Consider the following 17,677-nt stretch of genomic DNA (forward strand, 5'->3'; position numbering starts at 1 on the left):
TCTATGCTAGGCTATAATATCTGTGAACTTCTAATTGTGGCCATTCGTGCAATCATGGCGGATCTTCCACCACCAGTGAGGGTATCTCCTCTGATAAAGGTAGAATTTGTTTAAACATCGTTCTAAAAGTGAAAAGAAAAACCCGTTTGAGAACAATTCTCTCAAGTATAATCATTATTAAAAAGTAATTCTAACTTAACATGCGTTATATTTACATGATACGACTGTAGTCCTCACTCACGCACTGAAATTGAATATGAGATTTTTTCTCATCGGAAAGATGTGTATACGGTGAACGTATCGGATGTGTAGATGTGATAATAGCTAATAAATAATTTAAAAATCGATGTTAACCATCTGACTGGAAGTTGCCCATTAGGGATCTGGCAATACCTTTGTGGTTCAATATACTGTACCGTCAACGTCGGACAGCGTTTTTCCGTGAGGATACGGCATCAGGTCACAGATTTGTTTCAATGGACGGGAGGTTATCGCGTTGTGGAACACGAACGGCGAAGACTATAGGTTCAAATTATTCCTTGAGAGTTGAGTAACAATGTTTAAAAAGCCGGTATTAGGTGACGAGTTTATTCTTCAGGCCTCCTGTCGCTCCAATAAGAATTGTGGAGAAAGATCGGAATAGTTAGTTAATTCTTCTAGCGCACATTATACAGTTGGACCGGGAAGAAATCCCATAACGTGAGGCCATTCCTGAATCTCGGGTACTTATGGCATCATGCTAAATGTATGTACATTTCAATGTATTTGGGAATATCGTTTGGGCTCACGGATAAGAGTAAATTTGAAAAACACTTAACACACCGGAGAAGTAACATAATAAAGAGGACCTGCCTCGTCCTCTAGCCTGCCATTTGATTATGCAGATAAAGCTACATGCAGGCATCTTAAGAGTGACAAACAGCTTGAGTGATCGTGTGTGAATGAGGGCAGTGTGTGTGTACCTTCCATAAATTATTTGCTCAGTGCATCTACAAAATTATATAAATTGGTATTGAGTAAACTTGAAAAATTGTGCTTTGTCCTGTGTCTGCAACTGTTGGTAAAGTATTAGATTGGAAACATTGAACCTGCTGAAACCACTCGTTCGGTGTCACCTGTGTCATCATAAGAGGACATAAACCGCTCATCAAAATCTGATATATGTAAAATAGTCCCCCTAACAAAAATTATAATTTATGATATTACATTTGTTGGTTTTGCCAGTTGATAATGAAATTATCACCTCACTCACAAATGCTGCTTAACAGTTCTGTTAGGCTATATTTTTCACTCGAAGCACTGATATAGAGCCCCAGTGCTGATATTTTGACGAAATGGAGTTTTTCTCCTAGTTAAATATAGCAGACTTAAATCAGCCCATTGAAGTAGCCAAGACTTTCCTTATGAAAGCCTTTTTCCATAGGACACACATTTTAGGTCAAACCTGGGCTAGAGTGTAGTATCACCCCCTCCTCTTGAATCTTGGTTATGGCGATACTGATCTGTACAATAGCCCGAAGTCTAGGTTAAGTTGAATGGGAATAATTTTGTTGAGAGTTGGTGAAACCAACGAAAGAGAATGTCACATGCCAAATAAAAGCTCTGGTGTCAGGCTGACCTGTGACCTGCAGCACTTTTCATTCTAAAAAATAAAGTGGCAAGTCGATTCAGAAACCTGTACTAGATAATAGAGAAGTCTCCAAAGAGCAGTTTGGTGCACGTTATGTACAAGTATTCTTAAACTCTGAAAAATGCAAAAAGGTGGCTCCACTACATAACTTTTACCCTGATGTGTTAGATGTACATTTCAAAGTGAACTATTGTTTATGCGCAATGTCAGTGCTATCACTTTCATTCCATGCAAATGTCATCTTGCTGGTTGGAATGACGTATTTTATTCTTCTATTTTTTTGACTACCCACTGAAGCAAATTCTGTTTTGTGAAGTGCACCATAACGGAGACAGTGATTTTATAAATATGTATATGAACCACAAGCACATTGTCTGAATTACTGTAAAGGCAACCCACACACCTATTCCATACTTAGGAATAGTATACACAGACAGTTCTAGGCCATGTAAAAAAGTAACACATGTAAGGGCTGTAAGCAGTATTTATGAAACATGGAAGTATACCTTTCACTACTTTCATACAGTTGCTTCCTTCAATATGTTAATTCTAATTCAAGTTATGTATCAGGCCCTTCAGCTTCATGCTATTGTTGGCAGTTTGTCGGCCATAGCTAGTCGACCGTATTATACTGTACCCATTGAGAGTCATGGAATCTAATGATTTCTTTTGGCAGAATATGCAAATTGCTTTGTTTCCAGAATGGAGCTTGGGAAGAAAGGCTAACCAGTAGAATAGCCAAAGGCCTGGGTTAATTGGGAAGGTGACAGTTTGGTTGAGTTGGTGAACCCAACTAATTTGAATGGAAGAAAACTAAATTTCCCAACAGCCTGTTAAGCAATGAAGTCCAAGACTTAGATAGGGTTTGAATGTGACAGTTTGGTTGAGAGTTGGTGAAGCTGACGACTTAACACAAAAATAAAGTTGCTGCCATAGTGAGCCTGAGAAATAAGTTCATCATTGCAATAATGTTGTTACGTGTCTTATTTGCAGTTTCAATAAAAATTCGGACAGTGTGGTTAAATTCTAATCTTGCAGAATAAAATAGCAGGTACGCCTAACTTTATTTACAAAGAATAGCAAATTGCAAGTGAGCATTCGCGCTGGCTACCCACAACCAACTCGTGATTCATTGCATTCACTTCCAATCGCTCATTGCAACAACTGTTGCCAACAGCAGCATGCAGGGGGAAAGCCGTGGTACATTAAGTGCACTTATACCTTAGTTCCAGAGTTTGCTTTGTATATCCTCTTTGTCACAGTGGAAAGTCTTTTTCTCTATAGACTGTGACATTTTCACATCCTGAATTGAATAGCCCCACGTGTGTGAACTAGTATGCTCATTGCCTCACCTTAATCAGTTTTGCCCAGTTTATCATAAATTTATCTGGTGTTAAGATTCACACAGTTGAGGAATTCAATTACTGCTTGAGATTCTTATATGTACCACTCTTTTAAATCCACACAATTGCTGCATCTTCCTAGTTACATCATTCTTTCATGGTGTATGCACAGAAGGCAAAGATAGTTGTGTAGCTGTGATTCAGGAGTAGAACTTACTTTCTGTGTGATTTATCATATATTCTTTTCTCCTCAGTATTCTTGATGCTCTATTAGAAGTGAAAAAATAAATTTAGAATTTTTGCCTTGGAGTTATTTACTCATCTATCCAGCCTTCTGTTAAAATAAGACTAAAGGGTCTCAGAACCCAATCATTAGTAGGGATTAATTAGATCATTTACATGTAGATCTGTCACTTTTTGAAGAGAGGTAATCTGCTATAGAAAATTTGCAGAACTGATGCTATTGGCAATGTTCATAAACCTAGTTAATATTTCTAGTTTTCCAGTGAGGTTAAAGGCATGTCTTCAGTATAATATAATTGGTGACTTTTTGACCTTTACTATTCATTATTTGCACAACAGCTGGTCTTAGCATCATTCATAAGATTGGGATTTTTAAAAATTTGTTATTAAAGAAATATGTAATTATCATTTCATACAGAAGCCTCAGTGCCCAGAAGAAGCTAAGTATTTATTGCAACTACATGCCTGGGGCAACTATGGTTTATTAAAGCTATTTCCTTTGTGGATGTGGAATGGCGAGATTTTGGTGTATAATGGGTATCAGAAACAACTGCAGCCAGTCACCTTTTGTGATGGTAAATTATTTTTATTTTACCATTACCAGTTTTGAGATGCCCAGCAAATCGTACTTGATGTTCGTTTGTAGCCCTGTAGAGATCAGTTTGTGATCAATATCTGGAATTACTTAAATCTTAATGTCAAGTCGGTAGTAATTCTTAAGTCGAACATTGAGAACTGTATACCATCTGATGATGAGTCACACCAACAGATGAATCACTAGATAATTCGAAACTGGTAGTGGGGGGGGGGGGGGGAGCTATCAGCAGCAAAGGTGACTGGTTGCAGTCATTTCTGGTAACCACTATGGTTTATTGCTGGAGTAGCAGTATCATGATGTGATTTTTTTTATTTGGTTTAGTTTGGCCGATGGAGTTTCCTTTTGGCTGGAGTGCTTTACGGGGCATCAAGACAAAGATCACTTTCCAAGAAAGAAGCTGCATTGCGAGAAATAGAGGAAAAAGAAAAGGCAATTCGTGACGCTAAGTTAAAGGAAGAAAAGGCTAGATTAAGTAAAAGTAAGTTTAGCAGTAGTCTCTCATATGAGACTCTAGTTCTCACTAGTTTCCTATGAAATTTGCACTTGTTTTTATACACTAACTGCAGTGAATGCACTAAGTTTTGCTATTCCTCTTTTCCAGTTGAAATGGCAGAATTGGCACGGGCTGCTGGAGTGCAACCAGAACCATAAACAATGTGTTGTAGAATTAAATGTAGTATTACACACTGCTCTATTTGGATTTTTGTGTATATATGTATGCTAACATTATATTATGTTGAAATAAAAATATAAATCTTTGTATCTAGTTTGTCGGATAGATGAAAAATCCCAGTTCGTTTGCATATTGTTTACACAGCCAAATTTTATACATCATCTACAGAACTTTGTAATATATATGCACTATATATATTGTTATGTTTGGATCATTCTAGTGTGTATGTTTAGCCATTTTATGTGAAGGTTTTGAGTGTCCAGCCAAAGAGCTGACAAAGTGAAAAGATTGGAAGTATGGGAAAAATTTGCCGGGTGTGAAAAAGCATCATTCTTAGAAGAGGCTGACGATAATAATGGAATTGAAGGTTAAATCTTGCAGGACATCCTCTTATGTTTCTTCTACATGATTGATATTCAAATGCTTCTTCTGGGATCTTATTCAGGATCTTCTGGTGTTCAGTTAACCAACCACTGTCAAGTACTGGTGTCATGTTCACTTATGAAAAGGAGCCTTCCTATGCTTATGCTAAAGAAATGGATTTACTGAATAAAATCTTCTGGCTACTGTTAGTGCGTCATTGTCATTGGATAGAAAGTGAAACAGGCATAGCATGAGGAGGACAATGTTTATCAAACTGTGACTGTCAAGCCACAGAGGTGGTCTCCTGGTTGTAGTTTGTGTTTCTTGTGCACTATTGCCATGTATTTACTTCCTTGATGACAGGAAACCATGAAGCAGGAAGCCCATGCATGTCTTCCCTTTATAAGTTACTTATGTTCTTGGAAATCTCAATTGCCTTTTGGACTCCTCAGTCACCATTTTATATTTCTCAATGGTTGCAGAATATCTGATGGGAGTCACATGATCAGAAATATAAAACCTGTGTTAAATTTCCATGTATTTGTCACCACATACAAGTGCCTGTGCCTGCTGTAGTAGCTTTGACAAGTGGATGTACTTTGCATATGATTGTGAGCACGTGTACTCCTCATGGTGCCCCATTGCTCTTTCTAACAAACTTTTTACCACTAGCAACTTGCTGTACAATGTTTTCCACTATTCCTCTTGATTTTTGTAGCCCAACACCAGAGAGAGATGCTGCCGTAAAGACTTTGATGAGTTTTCCTTGCACCTTAATGGAATATATAAATTATGTTTCTAGAATACTGCTCAGTTTTCCTTTTTTTCTGTTCGGTGCAGTTTGGAGGTGCCATTGAGGTACTGAAATAACATAGTTGTTTTGCACGTCATAATTCCCAAAGTTTCAGATGCCATGGAATATTGTGGAAGCCACTTCTCCTATCTTTGTTGTGCATTTCCAGTGGCAATCACATTGAGGTCCCATTTCTCTAGCAGCTTCTTTCCTTTTGATTGCATCATTTACCTACACTTGGTCCTTAAAAATAAAAGTGATGTCCATGTTACAGAATTTTTATGAAACAAATCCAGTTTGTGGTAATAATACATCATTATACTGTGCTGCTTCTGCTAAATAATAATTTTATCAATAATTATTATTTAAGTATAATAATGATAATTTTTCTAAAGTTCTTTGATTCTGGTTACTATCTGTTTTAATGCATATGAGATTATGCTGGTGTTTGTGTATCCCTTTTACTCAAATTTGGAGTCGGCTGCCACGACTTTTGTCCTTAGCAGGGGAGATGACTACACCCTTAACAGGAGTTTGTTTTCCACATTGCAATAGTTAAAGAATGCAAAAATCACTAACAGCATGAACCCTGTATGATTAAATGATGGCGTCCTCTTGGGTAAAATATTCCGGAGGTAAAATAGTCCCCCATTCGGATCTCCGGGCGGGGACTACTCAAGAGGACGTCGTTATCAAGAGAAAGAAAACTGGTGTTCTATGGATCAGAGCGTGGAATGTCAGATCCCATAATCGGGCAGGTAGGTTAGAAAATTTAAAAAGGGAAATGGATAGGTTAAAGTTGGATATAGTGGGAATTGGTGATGTTCGGTGGCAGGAGGAACAAGACTTTTGGTCAGGTGAATACAGGGTTATAAATACAAAATCAAATAGGGGTAATGCAGGAGTAGGTTCAATAATGAATAAAAAATAGGAGTGCGAGTAAGCTACTACAAACAGCATAGTGAACGCATTATTGTGGCCAAGATAGACATGAAGCCCCTGCCTACTACAGTAGTACAAGTTTATATGCCAACTAGCTCGGCAGATGACAAAGAGATTGATGAAATGTATGATGAGATAAAAATAATATTCAGATAGTGAAGGGAGACGAAAATTTAATAGTAATGGGTGACTGGAATTAGAGTGTAGGAAAAGGGAGAGAAGGAAACATAGTAGGTGAATATGTGCATGCGTGCGTGTGTGTGTGTGTGTGTGTGTGTGTGTGTGTGTGTGTGTGTGTTCTCTTTTACTGATGAAGATTGTAGCTGAAAGCTTTATGTAAGTGTCTTTTAATTGTGCCTGTCTGCAACTTGATGTGTCTTCTTTGCACAGTCATAACTTTTTGAGATACAGTTATATTAATTCCAATATTTTGTTGAAAATTGATATCATGCAAGAAAATTTTATTAATTAACCACTCAAATGGAAGTCGTACTTTCTCTATTGGTCCATGGTCAGATTTTAAAGTTACTAACAAAAACAAATCTTCCCCCCCCCCACCCCCCCCACCCCCCCCCCCATGAACCATGGACCTTGCCGTTGGTGGGGAGGCTTGCGTGCCTCAGCGATACAGATGGCCGTACCGTAGGTGCAACCACAACGGAGGGGTATCTGTTGAGAGGCCAGACAAACGTGTGTTTCCTGAAGAGGGGCAGAGGCCTTTTCAGTAGTTGCAGGGGCAACAGTCTGGATGATTGACTGATCTGGCCTTGCAACATTAACCAAAACGTCGTTGCTGTGCTGGTACTGCGAACGGCTGAAAGCAAGGGGAAACTACAGCCGTAATTTTTCCCGAGGACATGCAGCTTTACTGTATGATTAAATGATGATGGCATCCTCTTGGGTAAAATATTCCGGAGGTAAAATAGTCCCCCATTCGGATCTCCGGGCGGGGACTACTCAGGAGGATGTCGTTATCACGAGAAAGAAAACTGGCGTTCTACGGATCGGAGCGTGGAATGTCAGATTCCTTAATCGGGCAGGTAGGTTAGAAAATTTGAAAAGGGAAATGGATAGGTTAAAGTTAGATATAGTGGGAATTAGTGAAGTTCGGTGGCAGGAGGAACAAGACTTCTGGTCAGGTGATTACAGGGTTATAAACACAAAATCAAATAGGGGTAATGCAGGAGTAGGTTTAATAATGAATAGGAAAATAGGAATGCGAGTAAGCTACTACAAACAGCATAGTGAACGCATTATTGTGGCCAAGATAGATACGAAGCCCACACCTACTACAGTAGTACAAGTTTATATGCCAACTAGCTCTGCAGATGACGAAGAAATTGAAGAAATGTACGATGAAATAAAAGAAATTATTCAGATAGTGAAGGGAGACGAAAATTTAATAGTAATGGGTGACTGGAATTCGACAGTAGGAAAAGGAAGAGAAAGAAACGTAGTACTTGACTATGGAATAGGGTTAAGGAATGAAAAAGGAAGCTGCCTGGTAGAATTTTGTATGAAAGATAACTTAATCATAGCTAACACTTGGGTCAAGAAGGTTGTATACATGGAAGAATCCTGGATATACTAGAAGGTATCAGATAGATTATATAATGGTAAGGCAGAGATTTAGGAACCAGGTTTTAAATTGTAAAACATTTCCAGGGGCAGATGGGACTCTGGCCACATTCTATTGGTTATGAACTGTAGATTAAAACTGAAGAACTGCAAAAAGGTGAGAATTTGAGGAGATGGGACCTGGACTACTGTCAGAACCATAGGTTGTAGAATGTTTCAGGGAGAGCGTTATGGAACGATTGACAAGAATGGGGGAAAGAAATACAATAGAAGAAGAATGCCTAGCTTTGGGAGATGAAATAGTGAAGGCAACAGAGTATCAAGTAGGTAAAAAGACGAGGGCTAGTAGAAATCCTTTGGGTAACAGAAGAGATACTGAATTTAATTGATGAAAGGAGAAAATATAAAAATGCAGTAAGTGAAGCAGGCAAAAAGGAATAGAAACGTCTCAAAAATGAGATCGACAGGAAGTGCAAAATGGCTAAGTAGGGATGGCTAGAGGACAAATGTAGGGATGTAGAGGCTTATCTCACTAGTGGTAAGATAGATACAGCCTACAGGAAAATTAAAGAGACCTCTGGAGAAAAGAGAACCACTTGTATGAATATCAAGAGCTAAGATGGAAACCCAGTTCTAAGCAAAGAAGGGAAAGCAGAAAGGTGGAAGGAGTACATAGAGGGTCTATACAAGGGCGATGTACTTGAGGACAATATTATGGAAATGGAAGAGGATGAAGATGAAATGGGAGATATGATATTGCATGAAGAGTTTGACAGAGCACTGAAAGACCTAAGTCGAAAAAGGCCCTGAGAGTAGAGAACATTCCATTAGAACTACTGACAGCCTTGGGAGAGCCAGTCCTGACAAAACTCTACCATCTGGTAAACAAGATGTATGAGACAGGCGAAATTCCCTCAGACTTCAAGAAGAAAACAGTAATTCCAGTCCCATGAAAGGTGGTGTTGACATATGTGAAAATTACCCAACTGTCAGTTCACTAAGCCACAGCTGCAAAATACTAACGCGAATTCTTTACAGACGAATGGAAAACTGGTAGAAGCTGACCTCAGGGAAGATCAGTTTGGATTCCGTAGAAATGTTGGAACACGTGAGGCAATACTGACCCTACGACTTATCTTAGAAAAAAGGTTTAGGAAAGGCAAACCTACGTTTCTAGCATATGTAGACTTAGAGAAAGCTTTCGACAATGTTGACTGGAATACTCTTTCAAATTGTGAAGATGGCAGGGGTAAAATACAGGGAGTAAAAGGCTATTTATAATTTGTACAGAAACCAGATGGCAGTTATAAGAATTGAGGGACATGAAAGGGAAGCAGTGGTTGGGAAGGGAGTGAGACAGGGTTGTAGCCTCTCCCCGATGCTATTCAATATGTGTATTGAGCAAGCAGTAAAGGAAATAAAAGAAAAATTCGGCGTAGGTATTAAAATCCATCGAGAAGAAATAAGAACATTGAGGTTTGCCGATGACATTGTAATTCTGTCAGAGACACTGAAGGACTTGGAAGAGCAGTTGAACGGAATGGACAGTGTCTTGAAAGAAGGATATAAGATGAACATCAACAAAAGCAAAACGAGGATAATGGAATGTAGTCAAATTAAATCGGGTGATGCTGAGGGAATTAGATTAGGAAATGAGACACTTAAAATAGTAAAGGGGTTTTGCTATTCGGGGAGCAAAATAACTGATGATGGTCGAAGTAAAGAGGATATAAAATGTAGACTGTCAATGGCAAGGAAAGCGTTTCTGAAGAAGAGAAATTTGTTAACATAGAGTATAGATTTAAGTGTCAGGAAGTCGTTTGTGAAAGTATTTGTATGGAGTGTAGCCATGTGTGGAAGTGAAACATGGGCGATAAATAGTTTAGACAAGAAGAGAAAAGAAGCTTTCGAAATGTGGTGCTACAGAAGAATGCTGAAGATTAGATGGGTAGATCACATAACTAATGAGGAGGTATTGAATAGAATTGGGGAGAAGAGGAGTTTGTGGCACAACTTGACTAGGAGGAGGAATCCGTTGGTATGACATATTCTGAGGCATCAAGGGATCACCAATTTGGTACTGGAGGTCATTGTGGAGGGTAAAAATCGTAGAGGGAGACCAAGAGATGAATACACTAAGCATCTACATCTACATCCTTACTCCGCAAGCCACCTGACGGTGTGTGGCGGAGGGTACCCTGAGTACCTCTATCGGTTCTCCCTTCTATTCCAGTCTCGTATTGTACGTGGAAAGAAGGACTGTCGGTATGCTTCTGTGTGGGCTCTAATCTCTCTGATTTTATCCTCATGGTCTCTTCGCGAGATATACGTAGGAGGGAGCAATATACTGCTTGACTCTTCGGTGAAGGTATGTTCTCGAAACTTCAACAAAAGCCCGTACCGAGCTACTGAGCGTCTCTCCTGCAGAGTCTTCCACAGAGTCTTCCGTAACGCTTTCGCAATTACTAAATGATCCTGTAACGAAGCGCGCTGCTCTCCGTTGGATCTTCTCTATCTCTTCTATCAACCCTACCTGGTGCGGATCCCACACTGCTGAGCAGTATTCAAGCATTGGGCGAACAAGCGTACTGTAACCTACTTCCTTTGTTGTCGGATTGCATTTCCTTAGGATTCTTCCAATGAATCTCAGTCTGGCATCTGCTTTACCGACGATCAACTTTATATGATCATTCCATTTTAAATCACTCCTAATGCGTACTCCCAGATAATTTATGGAATTAACTGCTTCCAGTTGCTGACCTGCTATTTTGTAGCTAAATGATAAGGGACCTATCTTTCTATGTATTCGCATCACATTACACTTCGCTACATTGAGATTCAATTGCCATTCCGTGCACCATGCGTCAATTCGCTGCAGATCCTCCTGCATTTCAGTACAATTTTCCATTGTTGCAACCTCTCGATACACCACAGCATCATCTGCAAAAAGCCTCAGTGAACTTCCGATGTCATCCACCAGGTCATTTATGTATATTGTGAATAGCAACGGTCCTATGACACTCCCCTGCGGCACACCTGAAATCACTCTTACTTCGGAAGACTTCTCTCCATTGAGAATGACGTGCTGCGTTCTGTTATCTAGGAACTCCTCAATCCAATCACACAATTGATCTGATAGTCCATATGCTCTTACTTTGTTCATTAAACGACTATGGGGAACTGTGTCAAACGCCTTGCGGAAGTCAAGAAACACGGCATCTACCTGTGAACCCGTGTCTAAGGCCCTCTGAGTCTCGTGGACGAATAGCGCGAGCTGGGTTTCACACGATCGTCTTTTTCGAAACCCATGCTGATTCCTACAGAGTAGATTTCTAGTCTCCAGAAAAGACATTATACTCGAACATAATACGTGTTCCAAAATTCTACAACTGATCGACGTTAGAGATATAGGTCTATAGTTCTGCACATCTGTTCGACGTCCCTTCTTGAGAACGGGGATGACCTGTGCCCTTTTCCAATCCTTTGGAACGCTTCGCTCTTCTAGAGACCTACGGTACACCGCTGCAAGAAGGGGGGCAAGTTCCTTCGCGTAGTCTGTGTAAAATCGAACTGGTATCCCATCAGGACCAGCGGCCTTTCCTCTTTTGAGCGATTTTAATTGTTTCTCTATCCCTCTGTCGTCTACTTCGATATCTACCATTTTGTCAACTGTGCGACAATCTAGAGAAGGAAGCACAGTGCAGTCTTCCTCTGTGAAACAGCTTTGGAAGAAGACATTTAGTAATTCGGCCTTTAGTCTGTCATCCTCTGTTTCAGTACCATTTTGGTCACAGAGTGTCTGGACATTTTGTTTTGATCCACCTACCGCTTTGACATAGGACCAAAATTTCTTAGGATTTTCTGCCAAGTCAGTACATAGAACGTTACTTTCGAATTCATTGAAAGCCTCTCGCATAGCCCTCCTCACACTACATTTCGCTTCGCGTAATTTTTGTTTGTCTGCAAGGCTTTGGCTATGTTTATGTTTGCTGTGAAGTTCCCTTTGCTTCCGCAGCAGTTTTCTAACTCGGTTGTTGTACCACGGTGGCTCTTTTCCATCTCTTACGATCTTGCTTGGCACATACTCATCTAACGCATATTGTACCATGGTTTTGAACTTTGTCCACTGATCCTCAACACTATCTGCACTTTTGTGTTGAGCCGTCAGGTACTCTGTAATCTGCTTTTTGTCACTTTTGCTAAACAGAAAAATCTTCCTACCTTTTTTAATATTTCTATTTACGGCTGAAATCATCGACGCAGTAACCGCTTTATGATCGCTGATTCCCTGTTCTGCATTAACTGATTCAAATAGTTCGGGTCTGTTTGTCACCAGAAGGTCTAATATATTATCGCCACGAGTCGGTTTTCTGTTTAACTGCTCAAGGTAGTTTTCAGATAAAGCACTTTAAAATATTTCACTGGATTCTTTGTCCCTGCCACCCGTTATGAACGTTTGAGTCTCCCAGTCTATATCCGGCAAATTAAAATCTCCACCCAGAACTATAACATGGTGGGGAAATCTACTCGAAATATTTTCCAAATTATTCTTCAACTGCTCAGCCACAACAGCTGCTGAGGCAGGGGGCCTATAGAGACATCCAATTACCATGTCTGAGCCTGCTTTAACCGTGACCTTCACCCAAATCATTTCACAATTCGAATCTCCGTCAATTTCCTTCGATACTATTGCACTTCTTATCGCTATAACACGCCTCCCCCTTCACTGTTCAGCCTATCTCTGCGGTATACATTCCAATCAGAGTTTAGGATTTCATTACTGTTTACGTCTGGTTTCAGCCAACTTTCTGTTCCTAGTACTATATGGGCGTTGTGACCGTTTATTAATGAGAGCAGTTCTGGGACCTTTCTATAGACGCTTCTGCAGTTTACTATTAGCACATTAATATTGTTATTCCTTGTTGCATTTTGCCTACTCCTGCCTTGCCGCGTCTCAGGAGGCGTCTTGTCGGGCCTAGGGAGGGAATTCTCTAACCTAAAAGAAACCCATGTGCACTCCACACGTACTCCGCTACCCTCGTAGCCGCTTCCGGTGTGTAGTGCACGCCTGACCTATTCAGGGGGACCCTACATTTCTCCACCCGATAGCGGAGGTCGAGAAATTTGCACCCCAGCTCTCCGCAGAATCGTCTGAGCCTCTGGTTTAAGCCTTCCACTCGGCTCCAAACCAGAGGACCGCGATCGGTTCTCGGAACGATACTACAAATAGTTAGCTCTGATTCCACCCCGCGAGCGAGGCTTTCCACCTTCACCAACTCCGCCAACCGCCTGTACGAACTGAGGATGACCTCTGAACCCAGACGGCAAGAGTCATTGGTGCCGACATGAGCAACAATTTGCAGTCGGGTGCACCCAGTGCTCTCTATCGCCGCCGGTAGGGCCTCCTCCACATCTCGGATGAGACCCCCCGGCAAGCAGACAGAGTGAACACTGGCCTTCTTCCCCGACCTTTCCGCTATTTTCCTAAGGGGCTCCATCACCCGCAGATTCAGAAGGATGTAGGCTGCCGTAGGTACTGGGAGATGAAGCTTGCGCAGGGTAGAGTAGCATGGAGAGCTGCATCAAACCAGTCTCAGGACTGAAAACCACAACAACAACAACAACAACAACAACAGCAGCAGCATGAATCTACACTGGACAATACAGCAATTCAACAGCTATATAATGACAAACCACAATAATCCCTATAGTGGGCATATGTAGTAGAGTTGAGTCTGTATAAGATGATCCTGGACAGCCAACAGGGCTGTTCCAACTTTCAGATGCATAGTGCTAATGGCTGCAGGCAAAAGCAATAGTGATCTGTGTAGCTGTGACAACACTGTGCCTTTGCCAGAGATACATCTACAGATGCGTGATACATGATTGGTTGAAGTAGGAGCATGAAGCTGCTTTGCCCAGCCTACTACATCTGTCAGGGATCACCATAGCTCAACTCAACTTCAGTGGTCCCTATTACAAGTATAACACTTGTTATGGTTAAGGGCTTGAGATAAATATCTAGAAAATAGCCCTATAGTAAATGGTTCCACTAAATATTGGTATTTTTTTAACACATTGACTGCCCCATGCACAGTGATGGATGTTTCCGCACCGGGCTAGGCATTTGGCGTTCGGCATAATGTCCTGCTGTGGCCACCGGTGAGCATGCAGTGTCAGGTATAAGACTCTGCTTTGACCACCACCAGCCTCATGACAGTCAACGTTACATATAGTACTGCACGTCCTGATAAGCCACAGTCACGTGCAATAATATGGCAAGCCACATAATTACCTTTTGTTGATGCTTACCTCTGATAATGTGATATCATATGGATTTGCCTAAGCATCATCACATGAGGATTCACTCTCATAACAATCGGCTTCCTTATCAGTTCCATAATTCATTTTTTCTTCCACACACCTCATGTTGTTTCCTCTGCATCATAATATTGTTTTGTGGCTTATCATATTAAAGCACAAAAAATTGTGTGTTTTGTATTGATGTATGGTTTCTTCAAATATTACTCTGCTAGTGGCTTTGACATCTTCTGGCAGATACAAAAAGTGGAAAAATCTCAATATTGCTTAGTGAGTGCCTTAACATTATCTAGTCTTGAATGCCTCGTTTCTTCAGCATAAGAGAGAAAACAGACACACAGTTTTATGTGGTTTATATTTTTTTAACATTGTGGTATGTTAGGCTTAGGTAAGGCAGTGAAGATTTCAACTTGTATGAAAAGACTTGTGCATTATTTGTCCAGCTATAACGGAACTGTATTAGATCATGTTTGTTCTTGATACTGAATGTGTGGCTATGCTATGGCAGCCATACTGTGAAGTTTTGTAAAGCTGAATATACAATGACCTCTGTGTGTCATGTTGCACATTATCTTCACTGCCCTCTTTTGCAATATAAAAAAAAGCATTGGTTCTCATTTGATGACCACACAGTGTGGTGCCTTATGCTGTGTGATTGTGCATAATAAACATTTTAGCACTGGAATATTAACACAAGACAGTGCCTACCTGCATTATCCATTAAGGACGAATTGTGCAAATGATATACACTACGCAGACTTCCAAGTAATGTGGGTTTTCCCTACATTTATTACCACCACCAACATTATGATTACAAGATCAAGTGTCACACCACATGTTTTTATGGAAGTATGTACCTCCATCTCTCCACTTCAGTATCAATAACATAATCACTACATGAAGACAGTCCATTTTAGACACAATATTAGCCGAACACTGGCTATAGATTATGTAAATAGTGCACACACTTGAGTTTTTACATAGTCATCAACATGATGAAACACAAAGTGATGCAAAAGACTCAATTACCGTCCACTTTAAACAACTTCCATCAATTGAAAAGCAGCCAGAGATAGCAGTTGTGTGCATGAGTTTTACTCCCTTGTCTGACTGTGTGTATTTCCTTTCTGAAGAACGCTTTGGCCCGAAGCTCAGAGTTTAACAGCCTTTCATTGTGCCTGCCTGTAACTCATTGAGTCGTCATTACTGTGGGCAGCAGTCTATCCTTTTTGTAGTACTGTTGGTATTATAACCTGAACATTCTTAAGCTACTTACGGTGTACTATAAGTATTAACAGTTACTGTATGAAATAGGTTGTGAGTTAACAGATTAAAAAAGTTAATGAAACCATTGTACCTAATTCAAGAGTTCATTATGGTAAATTACGCAAAAATTTTAAGTAATGGTTTAATCATTTATTGAGGTGTATCATCGTGCTCATGAACAAATCAGTTCAATGAAGGTATAATGGCAGAAAGCAAAATCTAATAAGTACAGAGGTAAAATCTACAATGGAAGTGTAACTGGTCATAAGCTTTAATGTTAATTATCTCATAAGTTGATTGTATGTAGATAAATCAAAATAGATTCCAGCAAAGTTGGAATGTCAGTCTTTCTAATGGGTGGCACCATTATTACCAGAGCTGCCAATTAACTCACTAGAAATTTAAACTTGATTTACATTAAGTAGCTCAATTATCAATATTTTTAATTGATAAAGTTTTCATAAAAATTACCTGTATTGCCAGAATCAACACTTTAAAAATAAGGCTGTACAATAAATCCAAGTGAAACTCATCCTAGTTAAAGGAATATAGGAAAAAATTAATTACTAGCAGAGATGCGATAAGAGCCGAGAGGAGATTCCAGCTTCCTCTGTTTCAAAGGGTAGTTCTCTTAGATCATATATTTGACTTGAGTTTTACAAGCCATTTCCTTTATTGAGTCACCCCAAGTCAGTATGGTATCAAGTTATTCAAGGGAAATTAACAGCACTTAAATTTGGTTCCATTAGCAAGAGGTAATATTATGTACATCTTGTTTATGATGACTGATGCAGATGTAACTTGCAGTGTACCACACTTTATCCGTGGTTCAGTCTACTTCATATTTCAACATCTGTGTTTAGCTTAATGTTCTGCAGACTTAATGATCATCATCAACTACTACTAAGCAAAGTACCTATATTAAGATAGTCCATTTATATGACATAACAAGTCAAATATTAAGAAAGATTGGACCCAGTATATAAGCTGCAGGGACACAAACATCCCTAGATCTGAATGGGTACTGCAAAGTACCTATATTGAGCTGCTCTTTGTTGATTATTGTTCTTCAATGTTATATGCAAAAACTTGGATTATGGTGTTTGACACAGTAAAAGCTCCAACAGAAAAGTTTTAAACTTCATTAAGAATTCAGAGAAAGTACACATAGTACAATTACCTAGGAACGCATTGTATGAGTAGATTTCAGTATTGTTCTCATATTAGTGTGGACTGAGAGCCAGTAGAGTTACTGATGTACAAGTTTGATTTGTTGCACACAGTAATAATTCCAGTCAGTAGGACAGAGCACAACAACTACTGATAGTTTATTTTCAAATCCAACTATATGTGAACACACAGGTGGTCGCATAGCAACAACCAGATTTAGCAAAGAAAGGAAAATTAGTGTCACAGAATGATAAATGTAGACTTGGTCACACTATTCAGTGAAATTTAGTGGTTGAACGATGGGGAAAAATTTTACCATGGGCACAAAGATCAGAAATTTATTTCATAAAACTATTCTTGCAGCACCTGAAATCCAATTTTACTTTACAAGAATTTTGGTACAAATTCCAGTAGAACAGAGAAATGGCTGACATCTGCATCAGTAGTACCTTGTGCCAGGAAGAGAGAGCTTTATTTACAAGTGCCACCTTTCTAAGTTTCTGCTAAACAATGAAAGGAAAACATTTTTACGGTTGAGCAGAATGAACAGCATGACTTGAGTCACATTGTATGGTGTCACTGTTGTGCCTGTATGAAATAAGTATGCATGCATTGCATTGAGGAAAGAAGGCTGTTTGTAATTATGCCTTTGTGGAGATCAAAGCATTGAATATTTGCTGTTGAGTTGCATTTAAAAATTAAGAGTCCCCTGTCACTGTTCTGCATCTCTTTTGTCACCATTTTGAGTTGAAATGAA

General features: G+C 39.7%; 1 protein-coding gene across 1 annotated transcript; it reads left to right on the plus strand.

Annotated features, from left to right (window-relative positions):
- Nucleotides 1-12: 12 nt before the first annotated feature.
- LOC126267378 (ATP synthase subunit e, mitochondrial) lies at nucleotides 13-4,576 on the plus strand. The gene is made up of 3 exons (XM_049972562.1): nucleotides 13-99; nucleotides 4,136-4,292; nucleotides 4,416-4,576. Exons 1-3 carry the CDS (start codon nucleotides 55-57, stop codon nucleotides 4,463-4,465), a joined length of 252 nt encoding a protein of 83 aa, XP_049828519.1. The 5' UTR covers nucleotides 13-54; the 3' UTR covers nucleotides 4,466-4,576.
- Nucleotides 4,577-17,677: the final 13,101 nt, after the last annotated feature.

The sequence above is a fragment of the Schistocerca gregaria genome, chromosome 4 (assembly GCF_023897955.1).
Source record: "Schistocerca gregaria isolate iqSchGreg1 chromosome 4, iqSchGreg1.2, whole genome shotgun sequence".
NCBI lineage: Eukaryota > Metazoa > Arthropoda > Insecta > Orthoptera > Acrididae > Schistocerca > Schistocerca gregaria.

Excerpts from the sequence above, each read along its gene's own strand:
- LOC126267378 (XM_049972562.1), top strand. The coding sequence starts at position 55 with ATGGCGGATCTTCCACCACCAGTGAGGGTATCTCCTCTGATAAAG. Across the intron at positions 100-4,135 it reads GGGTATCTCCTCTGATAAAG|TTTGGCCGATGGAGTTTCCT; the intron begins GTAGAATTTGTT and ends TATTTGGTTTAG. Across the intron at positions 4,293-4,415 it reads AAAGGCTAGATTAAGTAAAA|TTGAAATGGCAGAATTGGCA; the intron begins GTAAGTTTAGCA and ends CCTCTTTTCCAG.